Below are 27,838 nucleotides of genomic sequence, written 5' to 3'. Positions count from 1 at the left end.
GCTTCAGACAAGTCCCAATGTCTGTTGCTAAAGGGCGTCTGACCCCATAAAGTGTTTCTTACTTTTAGTTTTTTTGCCAGTAGTATCCCTGCACCAAGACACCAGAACCATCCTAAAACTTCACTCCAGCCCCACGAAGGATGACTTGCATTTTTACTGGGTATTTGGCAGCCTCAGTACTACAATGGTCAGTCGTAGTTGTTGTGCTCTACAGCAAAGACTGATATGCGCTGTCAATTAAAATTCAAATATCTACCTATGTAAAGGTTGGATTAAGATGCGATTTGCATCAGTCTATATTAAATTAGACAGATAACATACTGAGGATATGTTCCACAATAATTTCTTGGTTTAATATACTCAATTTATTCAGTTTGGCACCTGGCACCGAGCATTGTCAGTGAGATAGCAGGTGCCGCCGATTCTCACCCCACTTCCTTTGTTTTTAAAACTCAGTGAGTGTTGAAAATCGACACAAAATCAACACCTGAATCTCCCTTTTGTTTAAACTAAAATCAATACATCAGGCACTACCTTGTATTCTTAATTCATGTTCTTCAACACCTGATGCCTCTGTATTTTGTCATACTACTACCTTGTCATTTATTCCAGGAAAAAAGGCAGTTCAGGACTTACTAATATTACACGCTTCTTTACCCCTACTATTCTGTTTCCTTCTTTTCAACTGGAATCACACTTTTTACTACTTTTACTTACAATTACAACATTTTCACAACACTTCTACTCACAGTTGTGGTGATGGTCGTTACATTTAGAGACAGTTGTGGAGGAACTCTTTGCTCTCCATCTGTGTTGCTTCCTTTGGTAATGAGATCTATCGAAAGATATGGGACATGGAAGAGTTATTCTGCTCGACACAGCTGTTTTACGGCATAGTCTCCTTCCTCGTAGTAGAGTGTATCCATGACTTTGCATTAGCTTTCTCTTTCTGAACTATGGGCTATGCTCACATACCTCAGAACATAGTCGTGCAGTGGTGCCCTAATGCCACCATCTGTCGATCTGTGTGACAGTTGTAGGTTGCAGTCTATACCCAGTCCATTTTCTTTAGCTGCTTTTACTGTATCAGCCTGGTTCTATTTGTCTAAATTTGAAAACCTGGATGCCATTCTCAACACTTTCATAGCTTCTGGAGGCCTTATTGATATCAAATCTTTGGTACGAAACATTTTATGTTAATGAAGCTCACACTTCTACGTTTTTATTTCCACCTTAATTTAGTCCTTAAATGTGTGAAAAAGAGACAGAAACATAGTGGAGGAGATGTACTGTAGAAGTCTGAGTTGTGTGAAAGTGAGAAATGAAAGGATGGATTGGTTCCAGCAAACAAGTGACGTGAAACAGGGAGTGCATTGTCACCTCTCCTCTTTGTGGCCTTGGATGAGATAATAATGAAGGCGGCAGAAAAAACTGGAGAAGACAAGGTGGAAAGCAATGAGGTTCATGAATAACTTGATGATATGGGGAGCATGGAGGGTGAGAGTCAGGAACAGCTGGATCCTTTGAAAGAAGCTGTGTGGAATGAATTTTAATGTAAACAAATGTGAGATCTTGGTTACAACTAGAAAGAAAGAATGAGGATTGGACATGAACAGTTGAGGAAGGTGGAGTGTGCCAAGTAATTGGGAAGCGTGACAAAGGAAAACTGAAGAAATGAGAATGGGATCATTGAAAATGGCAGACAGGCAGCAGCATTCCTGTGAAGTGCTAGGAGCCTGGTTTGGTACAAAGATGCCCACAAAAGAAACGAGCAAGAAGAAGACCAAGGGATAAAGGACTGAAAGGTGTGGAAGAGTGTGTTCATAAAAGATGTGAGGACTGGACCAAGTGAATACAGAAAGATGGTGGGAAAACAGAACTAGGTGGTGAGTCTTACCTTCCAAACAGAGTCAACTTGGGACTGAAAACTGTTCAAGAAGATGACGAGGACAATGATGCCGACAATGTCTAAAAGCTGATTATTTCCTACACTAGCACCAAAGGCTCCTTAGTCCATTCTCTTATATACGAGGGTTGACTGAAAAGTAATGCCACCACCTTCATAACTCATCAACAGTTGGCAGCATTAGTATGCGGCAGGTACTGGCTTGTTCTGTAGCCTCTTCTCTACAGCTCCAGTTGGCGGGAGCCTTAGCATTGAATGGTTGTATTTTACAGTGTGAAGTATAGAACCCTGCGCAGATGGTCGGTCACTGTGATTTAAGCAACATGCAGTCATTGTATTCTTGACAGCAGAAGGTGTCACCCCAAAGGAGATTCATCAGAGAATGAAAGCAGTTTATGGTGATTGTGTTGAAGTGCGTACTGTGGGTCATGGAGTGAGTAAGTTTCGAGATGTTGGGGAGGGAACATCTGACCTGCGAGACAAACAAAGAGTTGGATGTCCAGTGACAGCAACCACCGAGTTTCACAAGCAAAATGTTGACAGATTGATTCAGGAAGATCATCGTATCACTCAGAGAGAAACTGCAGGCACAATCAGCATTTTAAAAAAATGTATGGTTCACATTATTACTTTGCTTGGCTATCAGAAGATCTGTGCATGGTGGATACCCTGGATGCTGACTCCTGAAATGAAAGTGCACAGACTTGAAATTTGCCAAGAACTCCTCTCGCATCACGAGAATGAAGGTGACACCTTTCTCCATTCAGTTGTGACTGGAGAGGAAACGTGGGTACACCATTACGACCCAGAGACGTTGAGACAACTGTGAGACTGTGGTTGTGGAAACAATGTGTCAACTTCTTCCGTGACAGCTTCCAAAAACTTGTTCATCGTTGGAAGAAATGTATTCAATTAGCTGGTGATTATGTGCAAAAGTGAATATTGGTAATTAGAGAGCACATTCTAAGGATTATTTCTGTGTTTGATTTATTAAAATATTCCCATCCAAAGCCAATTAACAAAGGCATTACTTTTCATTCAACCCTCGTACATAAGATTAAACACTATTACACATATCTGGTGTGTGTGAAAAAGTTGATTGAATGCTATCAGACAACAAACAAAACAAAAGATAAAAACTAATGTTCTTTATTGCCCTTCAAAATAGTTGCCACCCACTACAATACACTTTTGGAAACGTTTGTACAGCTTCTGGAAACTATGAGAAAAGCCTCCTGTGAAATCAGTCGCAGTACGGCTGTCACACAATCTTTGATGGCATTCACGTCTGATCAATGTTCACCTTTCATAGCTGCCTTCAAGTGGGAAAACAGGAAAAAATCCACAGGAGCCAGATTGGGGAGTACAGAGGGTGTTCAAGAACAGTTACCATCTTCTGCGCCAGGAATTGGACCACATGGATTGCACACTGCGCAGGGGTATTGTCATGGAGCAGCATCTATTGTCCAGTCTTGTACAACTCTACCCAAACCCACCAGATATGCTGTAGCAATCAGTTCTGAATGGACTGATAATATGCAGCATTAATGGTTTGAATTGCAAGAACAAATTCCTTGTGGATGATGCCGTTGTTGTTGAAGAAGACAGTCAACAGTATTTTCACCTTGGATTTTTGCAGATGACTTTTTTTTGTCATGGGGAAGATGGAATCGATTGTTGTTTTGATTCTGGATCGAACTGGTAGCACCAGGTCTCATATACCATGATGATGATGTCCAGAAGCAATGGATCTTGGTCACACATGGAAATGAAATCACCAGAAGTTTCCATGCGCTTTGCTTTTTGCTTGTCTGTGAGGAATGTCAGTCATCAGAAATTCTGAGAGAGTTGTTGGTCGATTTCTATTGTGGGGTAGACACCAGCCACATTGTAGGAACAATGAAAAGTTTTTTGAACACTGATGGAAATGGATTAAGTCTATTGATGAAGGAATAGCTACTGAGTTGCTTATTGCTGGTACTGAGCAGGTGTTGTATTCTACATTCGTAAGGTGTTACCTGCAGCACCAAGAGACAATTATTAGTGTTATGTCAGGTCCCTGGAAAGGGTGGAACATTTACATGGACATGATGGTGGAAATAAGAACGCTCAGCCAAGACAAGGTGGTGATAGGCCACTGTGTATTATGCATGGTCGTGGCAGCAGGTAAAACTCAAGCAGTGTGCTACACAATGGGATCCAGTGTGAATAGGGAGGCAGGGCAATCAGCGTACTGCCAATGACCTGTTAAACTTAATAGTGTCTTGGCACATGTTTGGCCAGAAACAATGAGGTCTGATGTATAAACATTTATTGTAAATCTGCTTTAGATAACACTGGTATAAGAGTGAAAGAATTTCAGAATGGCGACATTATGTTTGCCCTTGGTGGTGTAAGGCAGGAGTGCCCAACCACAAGCTGTCCACTGGCTCTCCAAGTAGTGTAGCTGACAGGACGTTCTAGTGACCTTGGTCTTGGGAGCAACACAGTTGACCTGGATAAGTTAAGGCCGGCAATGCACGAGGCAAAGGGCTTGAGTGGAGTGCTGAGTTATTTTAGTCATCCAATATGCCCTGACATTTCAGACGAGCTCTGAGCTGATGACACTTCTGGAAATGCAAGGTTATTTAATGAACAAGAAGACTATGCAGTAGAAAAAGAAGGAAATAAAACATAATTTAGTTGGCAAGTATGGGCCTTTTGGGCTTCAAAATGGAACTTGAAAGAATGTAAGGTTACAACTATTTCAAAAGTACAGGACATGGGACTTTATGAAGCAGCATGATCAAAAAGTGCATAAGCGCCTATAGAAGAGTGATGTTGTCAACAGATTTGTATTCAGTGGGAATTCCAAGTATGATCTGCCCTTAAGGCTGGATAATAAACCTATATTGTAGGCAGAATGGCGGGAAGCATTGTGCTTTTGACATTTGTTGCTTCACGACATGATGCTGAAAACAGTTCCAATGTTTGCTTTTGGTGACAGAAAAACCTGAAAAATTCACTGGTTACGACAGATCTTGAATGACAAGTGGTGACTGAAGATTTATTACAAGAGGAGGATTTGTTGCTAACTAGGGATGATGCTAATGTTATTGCGATGAGTTCGAGTCTTGGTGTGGCAGACAGTTTTCATCTCCAGGAAAGTTTCATATCAGCACACACTCCACTGTAGAATGAAAAATTCATTCTGGAGCCTCACTGTAGTTGCAGGAGTGGGTGGGGTAGATTCTAAGCTAGCAGTTGAACATAGTCAGTGTGAATGGAAGTGTCAGAGCGCAATGGAGAAATGTGCAAACACCCAGTTCTGCTACAAATTGGGGAAGATTCCAATGGAGACACAGGGAATGTTCATGCAGGTGTATGGAATGGAAGCTTTGAGCAGAAAATATGTTTATGAATCGTTAAACGCTTCCATGAAGGGGGGGGGGGGGGAAAAAAAAAAAAAAACAGAAATGATCGAGAAATTGCGATAAATTCTGGCACGAGATCGGTGACAGACTCTTGGATTGCTTGTGGAAGAATGGGCATTAGCAAGGACATGGTGCACACCATCATCCATGATGATTGGGGTAAGCGGAAGAGCTGCTCCCAATTTGTTCCAAACAAGCTCACAGATGAGCAAAAAGCAAAGTGGATGAAAACTTCTGGTGATTTCATTTCCATGTGTGACCAGGGTCCATTATTTCTGATCATCATCATCATCATCATCATGGTATAAGAGACCTGGTGCTACCAGTTCGATCTGGAATCAAAACGACAATCGATATCATGGTGTTCACCATGTTCCCCATGACCAAAAAAAAGCTGTCTGCAAAAATCCAAGATGAAAACACTGTTGATTGTCTTCTTCAACAACAATGGCATCGTCCACAAGGAATTTGTTCCTGCAGGTCAAACCATTAATGCTGCACTTCATCATTCCATTTTGAACCGATTGCTACAGCTTATCTGGGCGGGTTTGGGTAGAGTTGCACAGGACTGGAAAATGGATGGTGCTCCATGACAATACCCCTGCACACTATGCAATCCATGTGGTCCAATTCCTGGCGCAGAAGATGGTAATTGTTCTTGAACACCCTATGTACTCCCCAATCTGGCTCCTGTGGATTTTTTCCTGCTTCCCCACTTGAAGGCAGCAATGAACGGTGAACATTGTTCGGACGTGAACGCCATCAAACATTGTGTGACAGCTGTTCTGTGACTGATTCCACAGGAGGCTTTGCTTATCATTTCCAGAAGCTGTACAAACGTTGCCAAAAGTGTGTTGTAGTGGGTGGCAACTATTTTGAAGGGCAATAAAGAACATTTCTTTGTATCTTTTGTTTTGTTTGTTGTCTGATAGCATTCAATCAACTTTTTCACACACACTAGATATATGTAATAGTGTTTAATCTTATGTACAAGGGTTGAATGAAAAGTAATGCCTTTGTTAATTGGCTTTGGATGGGAATATTTTAATAAATCAAACACAGAAATAATCCTTAGAATGTGCTCTCTAATTACCAATATTCACTTTTGCACATAATCACCAGCCAATTGAATACATTTCTTCCAATGCTGAAAAAGTTTTTGGAAGCTGTCACGGAAGAAGTTGACACGTTGTTCCACAACCACAGTCTCACAGTTCTCTCAATGTCTCCGGGTCGTAATGGTGTACCCACGTTTCCTCTCCTGTCACAACTGAATGGAGAAATGTGTCACCTTCATTCTGGTAAAGCAAGAGGAGTTCCTGGCAAATTTCAAGTCTGTGCACTCTCATTTCAGGAGTCAGCATCCAGGGTATCCATCATGCACAGATCTTTCGATAGCCAAGCAAAGTAATAATGTGAACCATACATTTTTTTAAAACGCTGTTTGTGCTTGCAGTTTCTCTCTGAGTGATACAGTGATCTTCCTGAATCAATCTGTCAACATTTTGCTTGTGAAACTCGGTGGTTGCTGTCACTGGACGTCCAACACTTTGTTTGTCATGCAGGTCAGATGTTCCCTCCCCAACATCTCAAAACTTACTCACTCCATGACCCACAGTACTCACATAAACACAATCACCATAAACTGCTTTCATTCTCTGATGAATCTCCTTTGGGGTGACACCTTCTGCTGTCAAGTATCCAATGACTGCACATTGCTTAAATCGCATTGACCGATGATCTACGCAGGGTTCCATACTTTACACTGTAACAACACAACCGTTCAATGCCAAGGCTTCCTGACAACTGGAGCTGTAGAGAAGAGACTACGGAAGAAGCCAGTATCTGCCGCATACCAATGCTGCCAACTGTTGAAGAGTTATGAAGGTGGAGACATTACTTTTCAGTCAACCCTCGTATATAAGAGAATGGACTAAGAAGCCTTTGGCACTAGTGTGTTAGTCATTGTAGTGGCCATCTTGAAGAGTTTCCAGTCCCAGGTTGGCTCTGTTTGGAAGATAAGACTCGCCATCTAGTCCTGTTTTCCCACCATCTTACTGTATTCGCTTGGTCCATACCTCACACCTTTTTTTAACACACTCTTCCACACCTTTATCCCTTGGTCTTCTTCTTGGTGCTCACATCTCCATTTGGAGTCTCTTCTTGGTAATTCTCTTGCTTTCCACTCTCTTTAAATGCCCATACCATCTTAACCTTGATGTTTTTATCCTGCTCTGCGAGCATTCCTCTTTCATTATTTCCCTCATGTTTTCATTCCTTCAACCTACCCATCCTTGTTACTTCTACCCTACTTCTGAGGAATTTTGTTTCTTATACCTTTAATCTGCTTATACCTCTTCCTCATTACCCATGTTTTAGAGCAAAGGTCACTGGAATGCTGTTGCCTGTCTGCCATTTTCAATGATCTCTTTCTCATTTCTTCAGTTTTCCTTTGTCACGCTTCCCAGTTACTTGGCACTCTCCACCTTCCTCGACTGTTCATGTCCAATCCTCATTCTGCTTGATGGTCTATCTTTCTTTCTAGTTGTAACCAAGATCTCACATTTGTTTACATTAAAATTCATTCCACACAGCTTCTTTCCAAGGATCCAGCTGTTCCTGACTCTCGCCCTCCATGTTCCCCAGTTTTTTCTGCCACCTTCATTATTATCTCATCCAAGGCCACAAAAAGGAGAGGTGACAATGAACTCCCTGTTTCATGCCACTTGTTTGCTGGAGCCAATCTATCCTTTCATTTCTCACTTTCACAAAACTCAGACATCCACAGTAGATCTCCTCCACTACGCTTTCTGTCTCTCTTTCAATTTCCTCTTTTCAAGTGCTTCCCAGACCACTGTTCTAGAGACAGTGTCACCTTTTCTATATCGAGAAAGGCCATCCCAAGGTCTTCCCCAAACTTGTAGTGGTGCTCCTGGAGTTGCCTCATTGGAAATGTAAGGTCAGCATCTGACCTACCAAGTCTGAAACTACACTGTTCCTCTCTCAATTTGTTATCGACCTTTATTCCAATACTGCTCTCCAAGACCTTTTCATATACCTTTGCACTACGTTGTATCAGTCCCACACCCTTGCAGTTTCTACAACCCTTCCTACTCCCTTTCTTGAACACAGGAAGAATTAGTCCCCTCTTCCAATCTTCTGGAGTCGTCTTTTCATTCTACACCACCCTCTCCACGTCTGTTTCCCAACCTCCCCTGCTGCCTTCACCATTTCATTACTGACTTCATCCACACCTGACGGTGTATGTTGTGAGATGTGAAATGAAATGGGCAGAGAAGCCACAAGCATCAGAGTAGAATAATGAATTTTTTAATGTGCACACCTTTAAGGACTGAAGGTGGAAATAAAAACCTAGAAGTGTGAACTTCATTAACATAAAATGTGTCTTTCCAAAGATTTGATATCAATAAGGAGTGTTGAGAAAGGCATCCAGGTTTTCAAATTTAGACAAATAGAACCAGAGTGATATGGTAAAAGCAGCTAAAGAAAATAGAGTGGGTATAGACTGCAACAAACAACTGTCACACAGATCGACAGTTGGTGGCATTAGGGCACCACTGCACGACCATGTTTCTGAGGTTTGTGAGCATAGCTCATAGTTCCGAAAGAGAAAGCTAATGAAAAGTCATGGATACGCTCTGCTACGAGGAAGGAGACTACGCTGTAACACAGCTGTGTCAAGCAGAACAACTCTTCCATGTCCCATATCTTTTGATAGATCTCATTACCAAAGGAAGCAACACAGATAGAGCGCCAAGAGTCCCTCCACAACTGTCTCTAAATGTAACGACCATCACCACAACTGTGAGTAGAAGTGTTGTGAAAATGTTGTAATTGTAAGTAAAAGTAGTAAAAAGTGTGATTTCAGTTGAAAAGAAGGAAACAGAATAGTAGGGGTAAAGAAGCATGTAATATTACTAAGTCCTGAACTGCCTTTTTTCCTGGAATAAATGACAAGCTAGTAGTATGACAAAATATAGAGGCAACAGATGTTGAAGAACATGAGTTAAGAATATGAGGTAGTGCCTCATGTACCGATTTTAGTTTAAAGAAAAGGGAGATTCAGGTGTTGATTTTCAAAACTCACTGAGGTGGGGTGAGAAGCGGCGGCACCTGCTATCTCACTGACAATGCTTGGTGCCAGGTGCCAAACTGAATAAATTGAGTCAGTATAGTAAACCAAGAAATTATAGTGGAACATATCCTCCATATGTGATCTGTTTAATTTAATACAGATTGATGCAAATGGCTCTGAGCACTATGGGACTCAACTGCTGAGGTCATTAGTCCCCTAGAACTTAGAACTAGTTAAACCTAACTAACCTAAGGGACATCACACACATCCATGCCCGAGGCAGGATTCGAACATGCGACCGTAGCAGTCTCGCGGTTCCAGACTGCAGCGCCAGAACTGCACGGCCACTTCGGCCGGCCAGATTGATGCAAATCGCATCTTAATCCAACCTTTAGATAGGCAGACATTTGAATTTTAATTGACAGTGCGCATCAGACTTTGCTGTAGAGCATGACAACCATGCCTGACCATTGTAATACTGAGGCTGCCAAATACCCAGTAAAAATGCAAGTCACCCTTCGTGGGGCTGGAGTGAAGTTTTAGGAAGGTTCTGGTGTCTTGGTGCAGGGATATTACTGGCAAAAAAACAAAGTAAGAAACATTTTATGGGGTCAGACACCCTCTAGCAACAGGCAGCTGAACTTGTCTGAAGCCCTTAAGGGCACAAGGGACAAAGTAGTCCATTCAGAAGACACATTTTTGAGGAAACAGTATAATCACAAAATTATTTTAAGCCAAGTTACTATAAAGTTGGTACTGTAGACACCAATGTATAGCTTTATTGTATTTAAATTGGATATATATTTGGGAGAGCGACATGTCTAATGTCACAGGCAGTTAAAAAGCGATAAATAGGGTTCACAAGTATTTCTACGAGGCACAATACTGGAGGTGTTGACAGAGTGTTGACAGAGGACTGATCGATAGCTGATGGCACTCCCACCTGTGGCGTAATAAGCTGTCTGATTGTTCCTCTTATGTTGGCGAAGTCAAAATATGAACTGTTGCTTAGGAAGTGATTTTAAATGGTGTTTGGAAGTTACATTTTTCACTGTGACAATATCTACCATTGGTAGCTTAGATGAACAAAGTTTATGTTGTGCCATTATATCATCTCTCACCTTGCTAATGGTAAGTAGGACAATGCTTATCATCTTGTTTTTGGACATTCTCAGTGTTGTGTTTAAATAGTTGCTGATGACCATTTTAGTCATGGGTGTGGGTGTCTGTTTTTTAACATCTCTGAGAATATTGTGGGTTTCAGAGCCAAGCAGATTCAGAACTATACTCGTGTTTTGTTTTCAAAGTCCCACGTGGTTGGGTTGGATTGTTGGGTGGAGGAGACCAGACAGCGAGGTCATCGGTCTCATCAGATTAGGGAAGGACGGGGAAGGAAGTCGGCCGTGCCCGTTCAAAGAAACCATCCCGGCATTTTCCTGGAGCAATTTAGGGAAATCACAGAAAACCTAAATCAGGATGGCCAGCCACGGGCTTGAACCGTTGTCCTCCCGAATGCGAATCCAGTGTGTTAGCCACTGCGCCACCTCGCTCCCACGTGGTAGCAGCATTACTATGATCAGACGGAAGTCGCTGTTTAGTTAAATTTAAAAGTTTTTCTTGTCAATTGGTATTAGTGTATCATATAATTTCCGAATTTAAGACACAAAGCTTAACTACACCAGACCAGTTGGATCACAGCATAAGAATGACTGGAAATCAGCTAAGGGCACAGAGGTTATAATTGGCAGATGACGTGCGAATTGACTGTGTGTATACAGAACCAGAAGATAGGTACCCGTTATCACTTGATAATACACCCCTGTTATTTCTCTGCTTATAGCTGCAGACATTTCATTCCAAAACAGGTTGCCAGCCCTTTTTTGTGTATTCCTCTCATCCATTCTAAATTTATGCACTAATTATTCATGGCCTTGCAGCCTGAGACATTTCAAAGTAGTGCAGTTCTACATCAGTGCACTAAGTGATATGGGTAATCAAGTTTGGAGAAGCGGTTCAAAGAAATAGATAGTGTCTTGCGAAAAAGTTATAAGATGAATGTGAACGAAAGTAAAACAAGGGTAATGGAATGTAGCCGAATTAAATCAGGTGATGTCAAGGGGAATTAGATTAGAAAATGAGATACTAAAAGTATCACACGAGTTTTGTTGTGTAACAAGCAAAATAACTTGATGAAGGATGAAGCAGACAGTACAAAATGCAAACTGGCATAGCAAGAAAAGCACATCTGAAAAAGAGAACCTGTCAACATTGAAAATAAATTAAACAGATAGAAAGTATTTTGTTAAGGTATTTGTCTGGAATGTAGCATTGTACAGAAGTGAAATATGGATGGTACGCAGTTTATATAAGAAGAGAATAGAAACTTTTAAAATGTGGTGCTATTGAAGAATGCTTAAGATTCTATGGGTAGATCCAGTAACCAACGATGGGTAGTGAACCAAACTTAGGAAAATATAAATTTCTGGCACGGTCTGGATAAACGGAATCTCTGACAACACACTGAGGCACAGTGGAATTTTCAGTTTGGCAATGGAGAGAAGTTAGAGAGGTAAAACTGTAGAAGGAAACTTCTATATGAATACAGTAAGCATGTTCAAATGTTATAGTTATGCAGATATGAGAAGACTAGCATGGGGAGCTACAGAATACTAGTCTTTGGTCCGAAGATGATATTAACAATGGTGTTTCTGACGTGTCCAAATATTATACTCAGTTGGCAGGATTACCCTTACGTTATCAATATTTTCTGACTGACTCGAATATGCTTTAGTTAACACTCATGAACAAAACTGACCATAAGTAACCTACCTCCAATTACAGACATATTTCGCTCCTCCCAGTCTTTTTGAGTGTTTAAGGAAGCGCCCTAAGATAGAATGGTGACTCACTAAATTGTAATGTCACTAATGACATTCCTCTTTAACAGATGGAATCTTACCTTCATAACAGAAAGCAGTGGACCTCATTAACAGACTATGTCTCGGGAATGAAACTTAACCCAGAATGGTGTGTCACAAAGTACAGCACTACACCCACTCTTGTTTGTAACTCACATAAATCATCTTTCAATGACTTTAAAGGGCAGTACAACGACTTTTGTTGTTGATGCGTATAAGTGGCTCTCAACTAACAGTTTAAGTCTCAACCTCACACAGACTCATCTTGTGCAATTTCAAACAAGCAGAGTGATAGCATTGGAAATAGACATTAAGGGTCTTACACTGAAGCCATTCTATGTAAAATATGTTTTGGTCCACCTGCGTAATTAGTTAAAATGGACTCTACACAAAGATAAAACTAATGAAGAGGCTCAGTTCAGCATGTCATGCCCTTGGAAGCATCTCTTATTGTATGGACCTGAATACAAGAGTTTGGTGTATTTTCACATATTTTCACTCGCTTTTGTCTTATGGAACTGAACAGGAGCAGTGGAAGTACAGTAAATAAAGTGTTTATTTGGGAGAAGTGAGCAACTTGCAGAATCCCTTTAAGGAGCATGGAATACTTTCAATCGCTTACCAATATATTTACTCCACAATGGACTTTGTTGCTGATGATGAAAGTCAATTTCAGCCGAACTGTATCTTACACAATCACAATACAAGACATAGAAATTAATTTTCACACGGACTGCCGTCTTGTCTAGAGTTCATAATGTAGTTGGTTACTCCGGTGCTAAGGTAATCAACAGATTACTCTCTAATTTAAAGCAAGAAATTGGGAATCCATACCAATTCAAAAGAAAATTAAAAATATCTCACTGGAAACTTCGCATTAATTTTATGAATATTGAGATTCAGGGATTGAATCTGTAAGCTAGATGGGAAGTGGCAGTGTTTGTCATAATGCTGTAAGACAAGTAATATTGTACTGTAAATATGACTAAGAACTTACAGGTCTAAGACAACATTTTCTTTGAAAAATACCATTGCAATCAAGTAAATATTAAGTTACTAAAGGCAGATAGTCACTGTAAATAAAACTGAGGAGGTAGAACCCTTTTTCAAAGTAACAGCTTTCTTACTATTTTACTCAAGTAAATTCAGATGATGTAAGAGTGAATAGCATTAAACAGTATAGCGATAGTTTATTGTCAATAAATTACATGGATGAGGAAAGTTGCTACTCATCATATAGCAGAGATGCCGAGCCACGATAGGCACAATAAAAAAGATTCACATGATCAAAGCTTTCGGCCATTAAGGTCGTTGTCAGTAAAAAGATTCACACATTCCATCCTGGATTTTCCATTGTTTCATTACACAGATGAAGTGTAAACGATTTCCTTGTATTTATGTTAATATGTATCTTGTCTTGTTCCACATCCCTGTCTTTCTTGATGGGATGTACAGAACACAATGAATGGAGTAGACTGTCTCAGAGTTACGCATTTGGTGCAACAGGGCATATGTTTGTGGGACCTGTCTGATTGATGGCAGGACAGTGATTTGCAGTATTTGATCATGTATCTCATACAATACGTGTAAGTCCTCTCAGGAAACACTTTCCAATGTCACAAGACAGTCTAAAGTTACGCAAAGACGTGTTTTAGTTCAGCAGCTAAAAGACATTACAAATTACTCACTTCCCTCACAAAATTCACCACATTGTCTACTACAACATGGTGAAAACAGCAACTGGCTGTATGTCAGATGGTCAACCTTTGAGGAGGAGGTGGTGGTGATTAGTGTTTACCATCCCATTGACAGTGAGGTCATTAGAGACGGAGTGCAAGCTCTGATTAGGGAAGGATGGGAAAGGAAATCAGCCGTGCCCTTTCAAAGGAACCATCCCAGCATTTGCCTGAAGAGATTAGGGTAAATTACAGAAAACCTAAATTTGGATGGCCGGATGCGGGTTTGAACCATCAATCTCATCAATCTTCGTTGCCTCACCCTTAAACCTAATTGTGATTTCTAATGGTCCTGTGAAAAATAAGCATTGTACATATATTTTGCTGGTAAGGTTCCTATACTTAAACCACACATTTATAAAATATGCTACACAGCATATATAACATACTTCACCTCTGGAAGAGAAACTGTAAATTTGCACGATGTCTCTGTGCTTAATCACAATCCAACTTGATTGTAAGAGGCTAACAACATGAAGACAACATGCATGACAGTCTTCATTTCTCTTTACTCGCATGTTGTGGAAAGCTTTCCACCAGTCTTGTATTTCCATGTGAAGTGAAGTTATATTCCTGTTAGTTAGCAGTTCATTTTCATTACTGACAGTTTTACTGGTCCACTTTATTTACAATGGAACTATGATGAATTAAATGAGCATTCCAGTTGCATATGTGGGAAAGCCAAAAACTAGCATTTATCCCAGTGGTAGGAGTAATGGCAGCATTTGTCAGTGATACATAGTAAAAGAGGCACTGTCTAGCTTTTATACCTTTCCAATCCCTTACTTGCAGTAAAAAGTACTGCTGATGACAAAATACCTGCTCAGTTACAAATAAGAAAGTAGATGAGTCTTTATACTTATGCTCTGAAAGATCAGGTGACTGTAAACTGAGGATGAAAGGGTAGTACCACAAAGTAACAGTGCTCACAACCGATAGAATAGGAAGTTTGAATTTATTGAGTTAATTTTACATTTCAACAGAAATCAACAATATTAAAACATCTTACAGTTTACAAATGACTGGAAATGGTACAGATGTGACAACATGACAATATGTCATGGTTACTACACAGGCTGGAAAATTAAGTCTTATTTGTCATTTTACTTCTATTACATTCATTGAACATAGTTATTCACTAAAAACTTTTAATTAGGAAACTTTAAACCTTTAATCACATAAAAGGAATCTCTAGTTTGTAACAGGGGTGTCACTATTCCACACATTTTCTTGGCAATGTAACTTGGCCTGAAACAGAACAAATAATCATTAATCATTTGGTACTAAAAAATTAAAACAGAAAATAAAACCATGAAATATGTTCTAAATTTTCGAAACAATTTTCTTTAGATGAAATTCATGAACATTAAAAATTAACATGTCAATTACATTATTTTATTCTTAAGTTTTTTTATGGAGATGATACTTTATTTAAAAATGGCCCTCACACTCATTACTTTTAATTGTCTAATCATTTTAGAGATATTTTCTCACCTATTGCATTGAATTAGTTCTTGAATCTCTTTGCTATTACAAAACATTAAAGTTATAGTGTGCAACTGCCATCTCTGGTGAACAACTGTTTAAATTTGAAATTAATGCTTTAAAGTACTTACTGCATATTAACATTTTCTTTCCCTTATTCAAACGGTTGACCAATAATCCTCTTTCAAACTGTTTCTGGGAGGATGTTCTTGACAAGCCAGACCACTAACATTCAGTGGTAAGATTTTTTTAACCAGAGGTGTGATACTAACAAACATATACTAGGTGCTGTATACATAGATTGAAAAGTTTATATCAGGCAAAACACACATGTCCTGTTGCTCATCATTCTATGTAATTATATGAAGTGTTGATGAAAGAGTTGCAAAAATCATGTTTACTGCATACTGAATCAGTTATGACATGCTTGATCACCTCCAAAAATGTTTAAAGTGGATTCCAAGGCAGAGTACTGAAATCCATAAGATCCCTTATTCAAATTTATTCTAAACTCAAAACAACTGTTTTAATATAAGGTAATGATTATAAGACTGATATAAGAAGCATAGAATCAATGATTCTCAACTACAAAGTTAAATCTAAATGGGGAAGCCTCTTTCACAGTCTTACTCCTGTGGAATACATATTTTGATAGAAGTTTGATGTTTTTATGCAGACAGAAGGTTATATTTCTTTCAAATAATCTTAATTTGTTTCAAAATTTGTCGACTTGTACCCATGGAAAAATTCATATAACAATATCAAATATTTTCCTGCTAACAAAATTTTTATCACTATATAAAGTCCCTAATACTTGCAGCTTTTCTGAATCTTTAGTTCTGAAATCTGTAATTTACGCTACTGTGTGGTCTAATTATAGATTGTAACAATGAAAATAATCAGTATTTGACAATATATTTTAATTGGATAGATAAATAATCTACTCAGAAAGTGGTGGCAGTAGAATATGCATATAGAAAGAAAGGTTTTATTTATGCAAGCTTTTGGAGACAGTGGCTCCTTGAAGGGGAAGAAAGAGGGGTGAATGAAAAAGACTGGAGAGGTCCAAGAAAAGGGATAGAGTATGGAAAAGTCACCAAGAACCCCAGGTCAGGTGTGAGTAGATTCTTTATCTATCCAATTATAATTACAGACTAGGTTTAATTCAATAGTTGCTGCACTCTTGGGAGAGGGGAGCAGGAGGAGGGAGATGTTAACATGAAAAATGATCTCTACCACTTTTACCTCCCAGTGACCGAGGGTAGATTAAAGTAGTATCATGACAGTTTATAATTTGACCATCAGTTTGACTACTTTAAAAGATGGAACACCACACATATCTTTTATGGAATGCGCATACATAGAGGTAAATTAGGACTCAGCCTCCTTTATTCTTCACTATTACAGTATTAGACATCATGATATCTATCCTTCAGTTCATACTGTCCTTAGCACATTTACACTTAAAATTTTGCAACACTGCCTCATAAGCAACAATGGAGCTATAAATTTCCTGTAACCACCTAAAAGCTTCTAGATGAGTGTTACGCTGGCGAAACACCAGAACATAAAAAATTAACCTTCAGGACTACATATTTGCATTCTTATCCACGGTATCAGTACAAATTCATGTATCACTTAGAGAGCACTTTTTCCCATTCCAAACAGAAGATTGAGATTAAAATATGAGACATTTATTTACAATTACATTCATTTACAATTTTATAAAAAAGATACAAGGTAAACTAAAGTGCGTGCTGGTGACTACTGTACAATGGTACAAAGTGCTTTGTGCTACACAGTTTAAAACTCACCCCACACGCTGTTGCGTGCTCTTCTGACTGGCACCAGTAGCTTGGGCCCCATGTGCATCTTTCTCCACCCAGCAGGTGAGTAACTTGTCTGTCCCTTGGACATTTACCAATCATTTCACAAATTTCATGAAACTCCTTGTTCTGTTCACTCAGGTTGACAATACTTTGACCATAAATTCTTACTAACTGGTTGCACTGTAAACAAATTTGATATATGAGGTGGTGGTGTCAATATTAATAACAAAGCATGTTCAAGTTCGTTACTTTATAGATAAATATTATTCACTGTTAGAAAACAGTCAAATAACCTTAATAACATTGCCATTGCTTAATGTTAAAACTTAAATGTTTAGTGCTAACAAAAAACAGGTAACTGGAAAAAAAAAAAATGCAAACCTTTTCCATGTAGTTTTCTGGTACTGAATCACAAATTTTCTTTATAAATCCAGAAACATTCCGTTGAGCATATGGTCCCGCAGTAAGTTTCTCAAGTTCACCTAGAGCTGCATCGCATACAGCACAGTCAGTCACTGTGTCTGTAACATGCAAGATGCAAAGAGAGACTAAGTGAGAGAGTAGGCCAAAAATTTTAACAAGATTAAATTTCTGGTTCCTTCAGAAACTGATAGCAAAAGTGCTTTATACAGCAGAGTGTGAGATAGAAGGAAAGGCTAAATAAAAAGTGGTTTTACAAAACGACTGTGTGTGTGTGTGTGTGTGTGTGTGTGTGTGTGTGTGTGTGTGTGTGTGTGTGTGTGTGAGAGAGAGAGAGAGAGAGAGAGAGAGAGAGAGAGAGAGAGAGAGAGAGAGAGAGAGAATGAATTGAGATTCGGTCATTCAGAGAAGAGCTATTTCCACTTATAAATAGTCTAAGAGGTGGTAACCTATTTGCAAATATTTTTTGTTTGTGGTTTTAGGGCGCAAAACTTCTATGGTCATTAGCGCCCAGCCCGTGGCGTAGGAAACAGGAAAAAAACGAAATTTAAAATCAGCAGCAAGGGGAACAAAGTCATAAAATTTGAGAAACTAAAGGCAGAAGGAATGCTTAAAAATCCACTATAGAAAGGGGTTGGTTGTCCCAAAAAAAAAAAAAAAAAAAAAAAAAAAAAATCAAATGACTGACGTCATTTCACTGTCACTAATAAACTGTAGAACGCGGTCAGCTGAGCGCGTGTCATCTGCTAAAATCAACGATAGATCAGGCGATAGCTGTAGACGGGAGCGTAACGGATTAAAATAGGGGCATTCAATTAAAAGGTGTCTGACCGTCCACAGCTGAGAGCAGTGGGGACAGAGTGGGGCAGGATCACCGCTTAAAAGATGTCGATGGCTAAAAAGACAGTGCCCTATCCGGAGTCTAGCTAAAATTACCTCCTCCCGACGACGCGTTCGGGAGGAAGAGGTCCAAGCGCAAGGAAGGGCTTTCACTTCCCGCAATTTATTATGGGGAAGTGTTGACCAATGCGCATGCCATAAATGAGCAACTTGGCGACATAAACCGCTCCGTAGATCGGTAAACGGAAGAGACTGAATAGCTGGCCGAGGGAGAGAGACTGCAGCCTTGGCCGCTATATCGGCCGCCTCATTCCCACAGATACCAGCGTGTCCCGGGAGCCAGAGGAACGCCACTGAGACGCCCCCCAGGTGGAGCAAGCGCAGACAGTCCTGAATCCGGTGGACCAGAGGGTGCACAGGGTAAAGAGCTTGGAGACTTAGGAGAGAGCTGAGAGAATCTGAGCAGATTACGTACTGTATCCGCTGATGGCGGCGGATGTAGTGGACAGCCTGGAGAACAGCGTAAAGCTCCGCAGTATAAACCGAACACTGGTCGGGAAGCCGAAAGTGATTTGGGGTGTCGCCAACAATATAGGCACTCCCTACACCTAACGATGTTTTCGAGCCGTCGGTGTAAATAAATGTGGCTTCCGTCATTTGTGCACATAGAGCAGCAAATGCCCGACGGTAGACAAGTGTAGGGGTACCATCCTTGGGAAATTGACATAGGTCTCTGAGCAAGTCGATCCGGGGACGGAGCCAAGGCGGTGCTGTACCCCAAGTTGTCAAGAAGGTTTTAGGAAAGCGGAAGGAGAGAGAATGGAGCAGTTGACGAAAGCGGACTCCCGGGGTAGTAGGGAGGAGGAGCGGCCTGCATACCCGACATCAAAGGAGGTGTCGAAAAAAAGGTCATGGGCTGGATTAGCAGGCATGGAAGACAGATGGCTAGCATAACAACTCAGAAGGACTGCCCGCCGATTGGACAGCGGAGGTTCAGCAGTCTCAGCATAAAGGCTTTCCACAGGGCTGGTGTAAAAAGCTCCAGACACTAAACGTAATCCACGGTGGTGGATAGAGTCGAGACGCCGAAGAATAGACGGCCGAGCAGAGGAGTAGACTATGCTTCCATAATCCAATTTCGAGCGCACTAAGGCGCGATAGAGGCGGAGAAGGACCACTCGGTCCGCTCCCCAGGAGGTACCATTCAGGACACGGAGGGTGTTAAGGGAACGCAGACAGCAAGCCGAAAGATAGGAAACGTGGGAGGACCAGCACAGTTTTCTGTCAAACATAAGACCCAAGAATTTAGCGATGTCGGAAAACGGAAGGTTGACAGGACCTAGACGTAAGGAGGGCGGAAGAAATTCCTTACGTCGCCAAAAATTAACACAAACGGTCTTACTGGGTGAGAAACGGAAGCTGGTTTCGATGCTCCACAAGTGGAGGCGATCGAGACATCCTTGAAGACGTCTTTCAAGCAGGCTGGTCCGTTGAGAGCTGTAGTAGATCGCAAAATCGTCCACAAAGAGGGAGCCCGAGACATCAGGAAGGAGACAATCCATAATTGGATTAATGGCGATGGCAAACAGTACAACACTCAGCACGGAGCCCTGGGGTACCCCGTTTTCTTGGGAGAAAGTACGGGAGAGAGTAGTGTTCACCCGCACCCTAAATGTGCACTCTGCCATAAATTCGCGAAGAAAAAGGGGCAGCCGGCCTCGAAAGCCCCAAGAGAACAGTGTGCAGAGGATGCCTGTCCTCCAACAGGTATCGTATGCTCTCTCCAGATCAAAAAATATTGCTACCGTTTGGCGTTTCCGGAGAAAATTGTTCATGATATAAGTGGAGAGAGCAACAAGATGGTCAACGGCAGAACGATGCTTTCGGAATCCGCATTGGGCTGGTGTTAAAAGACTGCGGGATTCCAGCCACCAAGCTAAACGGTAATTCACCATACGCTCCATAACCTTACAGACACTACTCGTGAGAGAAATGGGGCGATAGCTAGAGGGGAGATGTTTGTCCTTTCCAGGTTTCAGAACGGGAACGACAATAGCTTCCCGCCATCGCCTGGGAAAGGTACTGTCGGTCCAAATTCGATTGTAAAGGCGAAGGAGGTAACGCAGGCTATGGGTTGATAAATGCAGCAACATTTGGACACGGATACCATCCGGTCCTGGGGCGGAGGAGCGAGAAGAAGAGAGGGCATGTTGGAGTTCCCGCATGGAGAAAACAGTATTGTAGCTTTCGCGATTTTGAGAGGAGAAAGCAAGATGTCGCACTTCCGCTGCACGTTTCTTCGGGAGAAACGCTGGCGGGTAATTTGAAGAGCTCGAAATCTCAGCAACGTGCTGACCCAATGAGTTGGAAATTGCGACGGGGTCCACTAAGGTATCATGCGCGACAGTGAGCCCAGAGACTGGGGAGAAACTAGGCGCGCCTGAGAACCGTCGAAGCCGACTCCAAACTTCTGAGGAGGGAGTGAAGGTGTTAAATGAGCTAATAAAGAATTTCCAGCTTGCCTTCTTGCTATCGCGGATGACGCGACGGCATCGCGCACGGAGCTGCTTATATCGGATACAGTTTGCCAAAGTTGGATGGTGACGGAAAATGCGAAGAGCACATCGCTGCTCACGTATTGCGTCACGGCATGCCTCGTTCCACCAAGGAACTGGTGGGCGCCGGGGCAATTCGGAGGTGCGTGGTATTGAACGTTCCGCGGCTGTGAGAATAACGTCGGTAATATGTGTGACCTCATCGTCGACGCTGGGAAAGCGACGGTCATCGAATGTCGCTAGAGACGAAAAAAGTGTCCAATCGGCTTGGGCAAACTTCCAGCGTCGCGAACGCATATATGGCAGTTGAGGCTGCAGTCTAAGAACACATGGAAAGTGGTCACTCGAGTGTGTATCATCAAGGGTGAACCATTCGAAGCGCCGAGCTAGCGGAACAGTACCGACCGCAAGGTCCAAATGAGATAAATTTGTCGTGGAGGCAGACAAAAATGTGGGGACCCCAGTGTTGAGGCAGACTAGATCCGCTTGGTGGAAGACGTCTAGCAATAGTGAGCCACGTGGACAAGGATGTGGAGATCCCCAAAGCGGGTGGTGGGCATTGAAGTCCCCAACCAGCAAATAGGGGGGTGGAAGCTGACCAAGAAGATGAAGGAGATCAGCTCGTGCCATTGGTGTGGACGATGGAATGTATACCGTACAAAGAGAGAACGTGTATCCAGAAAGGGAAAGACGGACGGCGACAGCTTGGAAGGAACTGTTTAAGGGGATTGGGTGATAATGGAGAGTATCGTGGAGCAGAATCATGAGTCCTCCATGGGCTGGAGTGCCTTCAACAGAGGGGAGGTCATATCAGACGGACTGAAAATGAGGGAGAACAAAGCGGTCATGGGGACGCAGCTTTGTTTCCTGAAGACAGAAGATGACCGGCGAGTAGGATCGTAAGAGGATCGACAATTCATCCCGATTGGCTCGAATGCCGCGTATATTCCAGTGGATAATGGACATAGGGTGGACAGAAAATGGAGGAACGTGACCAAGGGTGCTGTCAACTCAACGACTGCTCAGAGCTTGCGACCGACAGCATGGAATGGCATTCAGTCGAAGGCAGAAGATCCTGATCCATAGGTTGGTCAGGAGCAGCTCCTGCCACCAACGATCGGACAGTTGACCGGCCACCAGCAGTGCGCCTCGGCGACACAGAAGACGGCCGAGGGCGATTTCCGCCAGGTGGTGCTGTAGATGGGACACGCCTTGGCGGAGAAGGAGAGGAACTGTGTTTCTTCGTAGCCTTCTTGGAAGTATGATGTTTAGATGAAGGAGGAACCGATGGTTGTGAAGTTGCGGTACGTAAAAACTCTTCACGAGAATGCTCTTTTTTCGAAGACTTGGCGTCTGACTTTTGGGCTCGAGATTTAGCAGAGCCCGACGAAGATGAGCCATTGAGTGGGCAGGCGATAGAGGTGAGGTTGAACGGGCGATCTTTGCGCTGGCCGATCTGACGACCGTGGTACTAAAGGTGAGGTCGCAAGTCTGCATGGCCGCCTCCTTTGTTGGCCGAGGAGAAGCAAGGACAGTGCTGTATTTTCCTTTCTGAGGCACAGTGGGCTGTCGACTGGCGAGTAACTTTCGAGAAGCAAAGGTCGACACCTTTTCCTTCACTCTTATTTCCTGGATGAGTTTTTCGTCCTTAAAAACGGGGCAATCTCGAGAGGAAGCAGCGTGGTCACCCATACAGTTGATGCAGCGAGGGGATGGAGGTGGACAAGCACCCTCATGGGCATCCTTGCCACACGTAACACATTTGGTCGGATTGGAACAGGACTGGCTGGTGTGATTGAACCGCTGACATCGATAGCAACGCGTAGGGTTTGGGACATAAGGGCGAACGGAAATTATCTCATAGCCTGCTTTGATTTTTGATGGGAGTTGAACTTTGTCAAATGTCAAGAAGACAGTGCGGGTTGGAATGATGTTCGAGTCAACCCTTTTCATAACCCGATGAACAGCTGTGACGCCCTGGTCAGACAGGTAGTGCTGAATTTCTTCGTCAGACAATCCATCGAGGGAGCGTGTATAAACGACTCCACGCGAGGAATTTAAAGTACGGTGCGGTTCCACCCGGACAGGGAAGGTGTGGAGCAGAGAAGTACGCAGCAATTTTTGAGCCTGGAGGGCACTGTGTGTTTCCAACAACAGGGTGCCATTCCGTAATCTGGAACAAGACTTTACAGGACCCGCAATTGCGTCGACACCTTTCTGAATAATGAAAGGGTTGACCGCGGAAAAGTCGTGACCTTCGTCAGACCGAGAAACAACAAGGAACTGTGGCAACGATGGAAGAACCGTCTGTGGCTGAGACTCAGTGAACTTACGTTTGTGAGCAGACATAGTGGAAGGTGAGGAAACCATTGCGGAAGAATCCCCCATGATTACCGGCGTCTCCGATGGCGCGCTCCTCCCTTGTGGGGGCCCTCACCGAGGGCACACCCGCCTTAGGTGATTGTTCACACCTCAGGTCATACCTCCCGACAAACGGACGGAGGGACCAATCGGCACTTTCGGAAGGTATCAGCTTGGGTAATCACCCCTCCCTGGGCCTGGCCGTTACCAGGGGGTACGTACGTGTCCTACCTGTCTACCCAGGGCGGGGAATTACGCGTTACCCCGTCACCGGCTACGCATGGAAGTGCGTGGGTCGGCCTTCAGACACGCACAGGGAGGAAGAAAGAGACAGGGAAAGGAAAGAAGAGGGGTCTCAAACGCCGCAGCGGAGAAAAGGGTAAAGAGAAGAGGTAAAGAGAAGAGGTAAAGAGAAGAGGTAAGGAAAAGAGAAGGACGAAGAAAGATGAAGACATACAAGCAAGGAAGGCAAAGAGTGCGGTACATTTACAAGCATCCGTCTCCGGACGTAGGCACAAACCATACTCCCAGAGGGGGAGAAAGGGAAGGAAAGAGCCAGAGGTGAGGGGGGGGGGGGCGAAGATGGGGGATGGGGAAGGATACGGAAAGGGGGGGGTATGCAGCCCGGAAAAGAAGGAAGGCCACATTAGCTCGGGGTCCCGTGCTCGCTACACACGTATCCACAAAAGAGTTGTGGATCCCCTGGGGGGCTATTTGCAAATATGTTCGATAGCACTAAAGTCAAATGATCACAACGCACCTGACATGTTCACTAAGGAAAAATACAGGCTCAACCTGAATATGACTAGGTCACCACCATGTGAGACTCAACAAGGATGGAAAAGGAAATCTGCACATCATATTTCAAAACAACTATTGCAGCACTCACCTAAGCTAATTTAGTGAAACCATGGAAACTTAAATCTGGACTGTCAATGTCAATTATATTAACCAACAGTCTTTTAACTTAAGACATTATTTTATTTTACTTTGAAGGCTACCAGTTTCAGTATTTCATTACGCCATCATCAGGCCTCATATGCACCCCTCCAAAGAATGAAAATGTGATATATGGCCATAAATCACTGAATGTCATGAATTCAATTATTTCACTAGTGCTTCATTCGAATACTTCAAGGCAACTGAAGCACTAGTGAAGTGATTGAATTCATGACATTCAGCAATAAATGGCTGTGTATCACATTTTTGTTCATTTGGAGAGGTGCATATGGGGCCTGATGATGGCATAATGAAATGCTGGAACTGGTAACCTTCAAAATAAAATAACACGTTAAGTTACATGGCTACTGGTGAATTTCACTGACTTTGACAATTACTTGACCAGCCGATGTCCACTGTCCATAATGAACCAACAGATAAAACCTGGATGGCTGACGGGTATTTCGACCCCTAATTCCACTGAATGAGAGATCATCATCTTAAGAACTGTGTAACTTCATCTGGTGAGACCTGCACTGTGTGTTAAGTTTTATTATTTTTCCTAAGAATATTCACGCTTCAACTTCATTGATGATGATGAATGACGGTTTGGGTTGAGGGGGCACTCTACATCCTGGTCATCAGCACCCTGATGAAAAGTCAGCACGCAAATCTCATGGGTGGAGACGAAGGCTGTCCCCACATGTGGAGCAGTTTATAATGTATTAAGTCTGCTGCCCTTCCCCACAATCTAGGGATGAAGCCTGACAGTTCACAAAATTTCACCACTCTTGTAACACTGATGTCAGTATCTGTGAGGATGCTGAGCAAATCTCCAGTGAGACTGAGGGCTGCCCCTAATATCAGTATACAGGAGACATGTAGCCAAAATATGCTGAACTGAAAGCGTACACCACAAACTTCCCCGAGTGGTGGGTCCTCCTGCTGGAGCAGGAAGCCATGAATGAAAGGGCTATGCCTGATGTGCAGTCTGGTAAGCAAAACCTCCTTCCAGCAGTGAGGCTGACATGAAGTCTACCAAGCCTTTGTGGTCGATTTGAGTGACCGCAACTTGTCTGTCAATTGCCTGCAACTATTCAGTCTCCCACTGAGGCATGATGCATCTGTCAGAAAATGAGATGATGGCATGCAACCGGATGGACAGCACTATCACAACATGCTCCCTTGGCAGCTTTGTCGGCCATGTCGTTTCCCTGCATCCCAATGTGGCCAGGTACCCAGAAAAAGATCACCTCCTTGCCACCGTAAGGAGTCATGGATGAGCTGAATCGGTGGGTCTACTGGATGCATTTGGTGAAGTGCTTGCAGTGCACTAACAGAGAACAGACAAGAAATCTTGTATGGTGATGTCTGTGAACCCTCTCCAGTGCCATCAGAATGACTTTTAACTCTGAATCAAAATTTGTAAATTGTTCTGGAAGACACACTTTAAAAACCCTATCAGGGAAAACGGCAAGACTATTGTGAGCATTGTCCTGCTGGGATCCATCTGTATAAATAATGATAAAACTGTGGTACGTACTTAAAAACAGACAAAAACAAAGTAGTAAAAACAAAATCTGGAGTACAAATCATCTTTTACTATGTCAAGCTTAAAATCACTTTGGGCCTAAGAAGATGCCAAGGCAGCAGTGTGTTCCATTCCTGGGTGTGTATTTTGATGCCCGAGATACCCAGATCCTTGAGACAGCCTGTAGCATATATACCAAATGGCTTCGTCACTTGGGGCCGATTCCGGAACAGTTGTTCAAAGGTGGGTTGGACCACTGAACTAAATGTCAATGACTGAGGTGATGCTGGGATTTTCAGTGCCTGTTGAGCCAAAAGGCTATGTTGCCAAATCCAGAGTGGTGGTTCACCAGCCTCTGCACTCAGGCTCTGAACTGGGCTGGTCTGAAAGGCTCCAGTCGATATCAGAATGCCCTCATAGCGGATAGCATCTAACATCCAGAGATAGGAAGGGCGGGCCCGATCTGTAGACCATGCTGCTGTAATCAAACAAATTCCCTATAAAACTGCAGGAGGCTGGACCTGTCTGCCAAGGCATTTCTAAATAATCAGTGACTGGAAGCCCTTTGTTCCTAGATCTTTCAGGTGTGGAAGACAAGTTAATTTAGAGTCAAATAATAAACCCAAAAAGTACACAGTATCTTGAAAACTGTAAAATATTGTCCCCCATTGTGAGCACTGGTTGGTCAAAACTCTGACAAGCACAGTTGAAATTGACACCTATAGTTTTCTCTGGTGAGATTCAAAAACATCGTCGTCATCATAAGATCAAAGTAAGAGTAGAAGACTGCAAAGCCATCAACACACAAAGAGCATTTGACAAGGCTCCTGACTGTAGAGGAAATGCCATTTATAGCAATGGCAAACAATGTGACACTGAGGACACTGCCCTGGGGCATCCCATTCTCCTGAACACAGCAATCAGATATGGCATCATCAACGCGATAATGAAAATGCCGGTCCTCGAGAATGGACTCCATCAGAAGTGGCAGGAGTCCACTTAGTCCCCATTGATGAAGTTGGTGAAGAATGTTGTTCCTCCAATTAGTGTCACATGCTTTTTCGAGGTCAAAAAACACACCAACGAAATGGTTTCGGCATAAGGACTCCAGTAGAATTAAGTTGCCAAGGGTGGAAAGGTTGCGCCTGAAACCACACCTGGAGCAGCTCAGGTGACCTCTGGACTCTAGCAGCCAGACAAGGTGGCGGTTGACCATATATTCAAGAGTCTTATCTATACAACCGGTACGGACGACACTCCGATAACTGTTGGTTGGGGGGGGGGGGGGGGGGGCTACAGTCCTTGCCTGGTTTCCAGAATGAAATTAATATTACCTCCTCCTAAGTCTAGGGGTACTGTCCATCAAACCATATCTGACAAACAAGAGAAGCAGTCCTTTCACTTCAGGGCACAAATGACGAAGCACGGCATAATGGATCTCATCAGGTCTTGGAGCAGTGTCTCTGGCTGCAAAAAAAGCCTATTCCACTTCCCACATGGAGAATGGAAGGTTTTAGACTTCCTCATTATGCGAGAAGAAATGAGCTTCTTCATCTCTGCAATCCTTCGGAATACCTGCACAGCGAGCTCGTCTGTAACATGTAGTAATAGTAAAGAAATTTTCAGCTAAAACGTGAGCCATGTATTCTGGCACGTCCACCAAGACCCCATTATTTGACAAGATCATAATGGGATGTGTACTACCCTTGCCTGAAATCCATTTTATTGATTCCCAAACTTGCGCAGTGGAACTGGACCAATTAATGGAAGTCATGAATTCCCTCCAGGAAGCCCTCTTCTGTCCTCTGA

At 42.6% G+C, this 27,838-nt stretch overlaps 1 protein-coding gene across 1 annotated transcript in view; it reads right to left on the bottom strand.

Annotated features, from left to right (window-relative positions):
• Positions 1 to 15,005: 15,005 nt before the first annotated feature.
• LOC124757566 (prosaposin-like) overlaps positions 15,006 to 27,838 on the bottom strand; it is a gene marked incomplete at its 5' end in the record, with an annotated part of 42,085 nt that continues 29,252 nt past the window's right edge. Inside the window, 3 exons of the mRNA XM_047249067.1 lie at positions 15,006 to 15,317; positions 17,369 to 17,563; positions 17,765 to 17,904. Coding sequence (XP_047105023.1) covers positions 15,261 to 15,317; positions 17,369 to 17,563; positions 17,765 to 17,904 — 392 coding nt within the window. The remainder of the gene's footprint in view (positions 15,318 to 17,368; positions 17,564 to 17,764; positions 17,905 to 27,838) is intronic.

This window comes from Schistocerca piceifrons, unplaced genomic scaffold (genome assembly GCF_021461385.2).
Source record: "Schistocerca piceifrons isolate TAMUIC-IGC-003096 unplaced genomic scaffold, iqSchPice1.1 HiC_scaffold_550, whole genome shotgun sequence".
NCBI classification, from domain to species: Eukaryota; Metazoa; Arthropoda; class Insecta; order Orthoptera; family Acrididae; genus Schistocerca; species Schistocerca piceifrons.
This window is presented reverse-complemented; position numbering and strand designations above follow the sequence as displayed.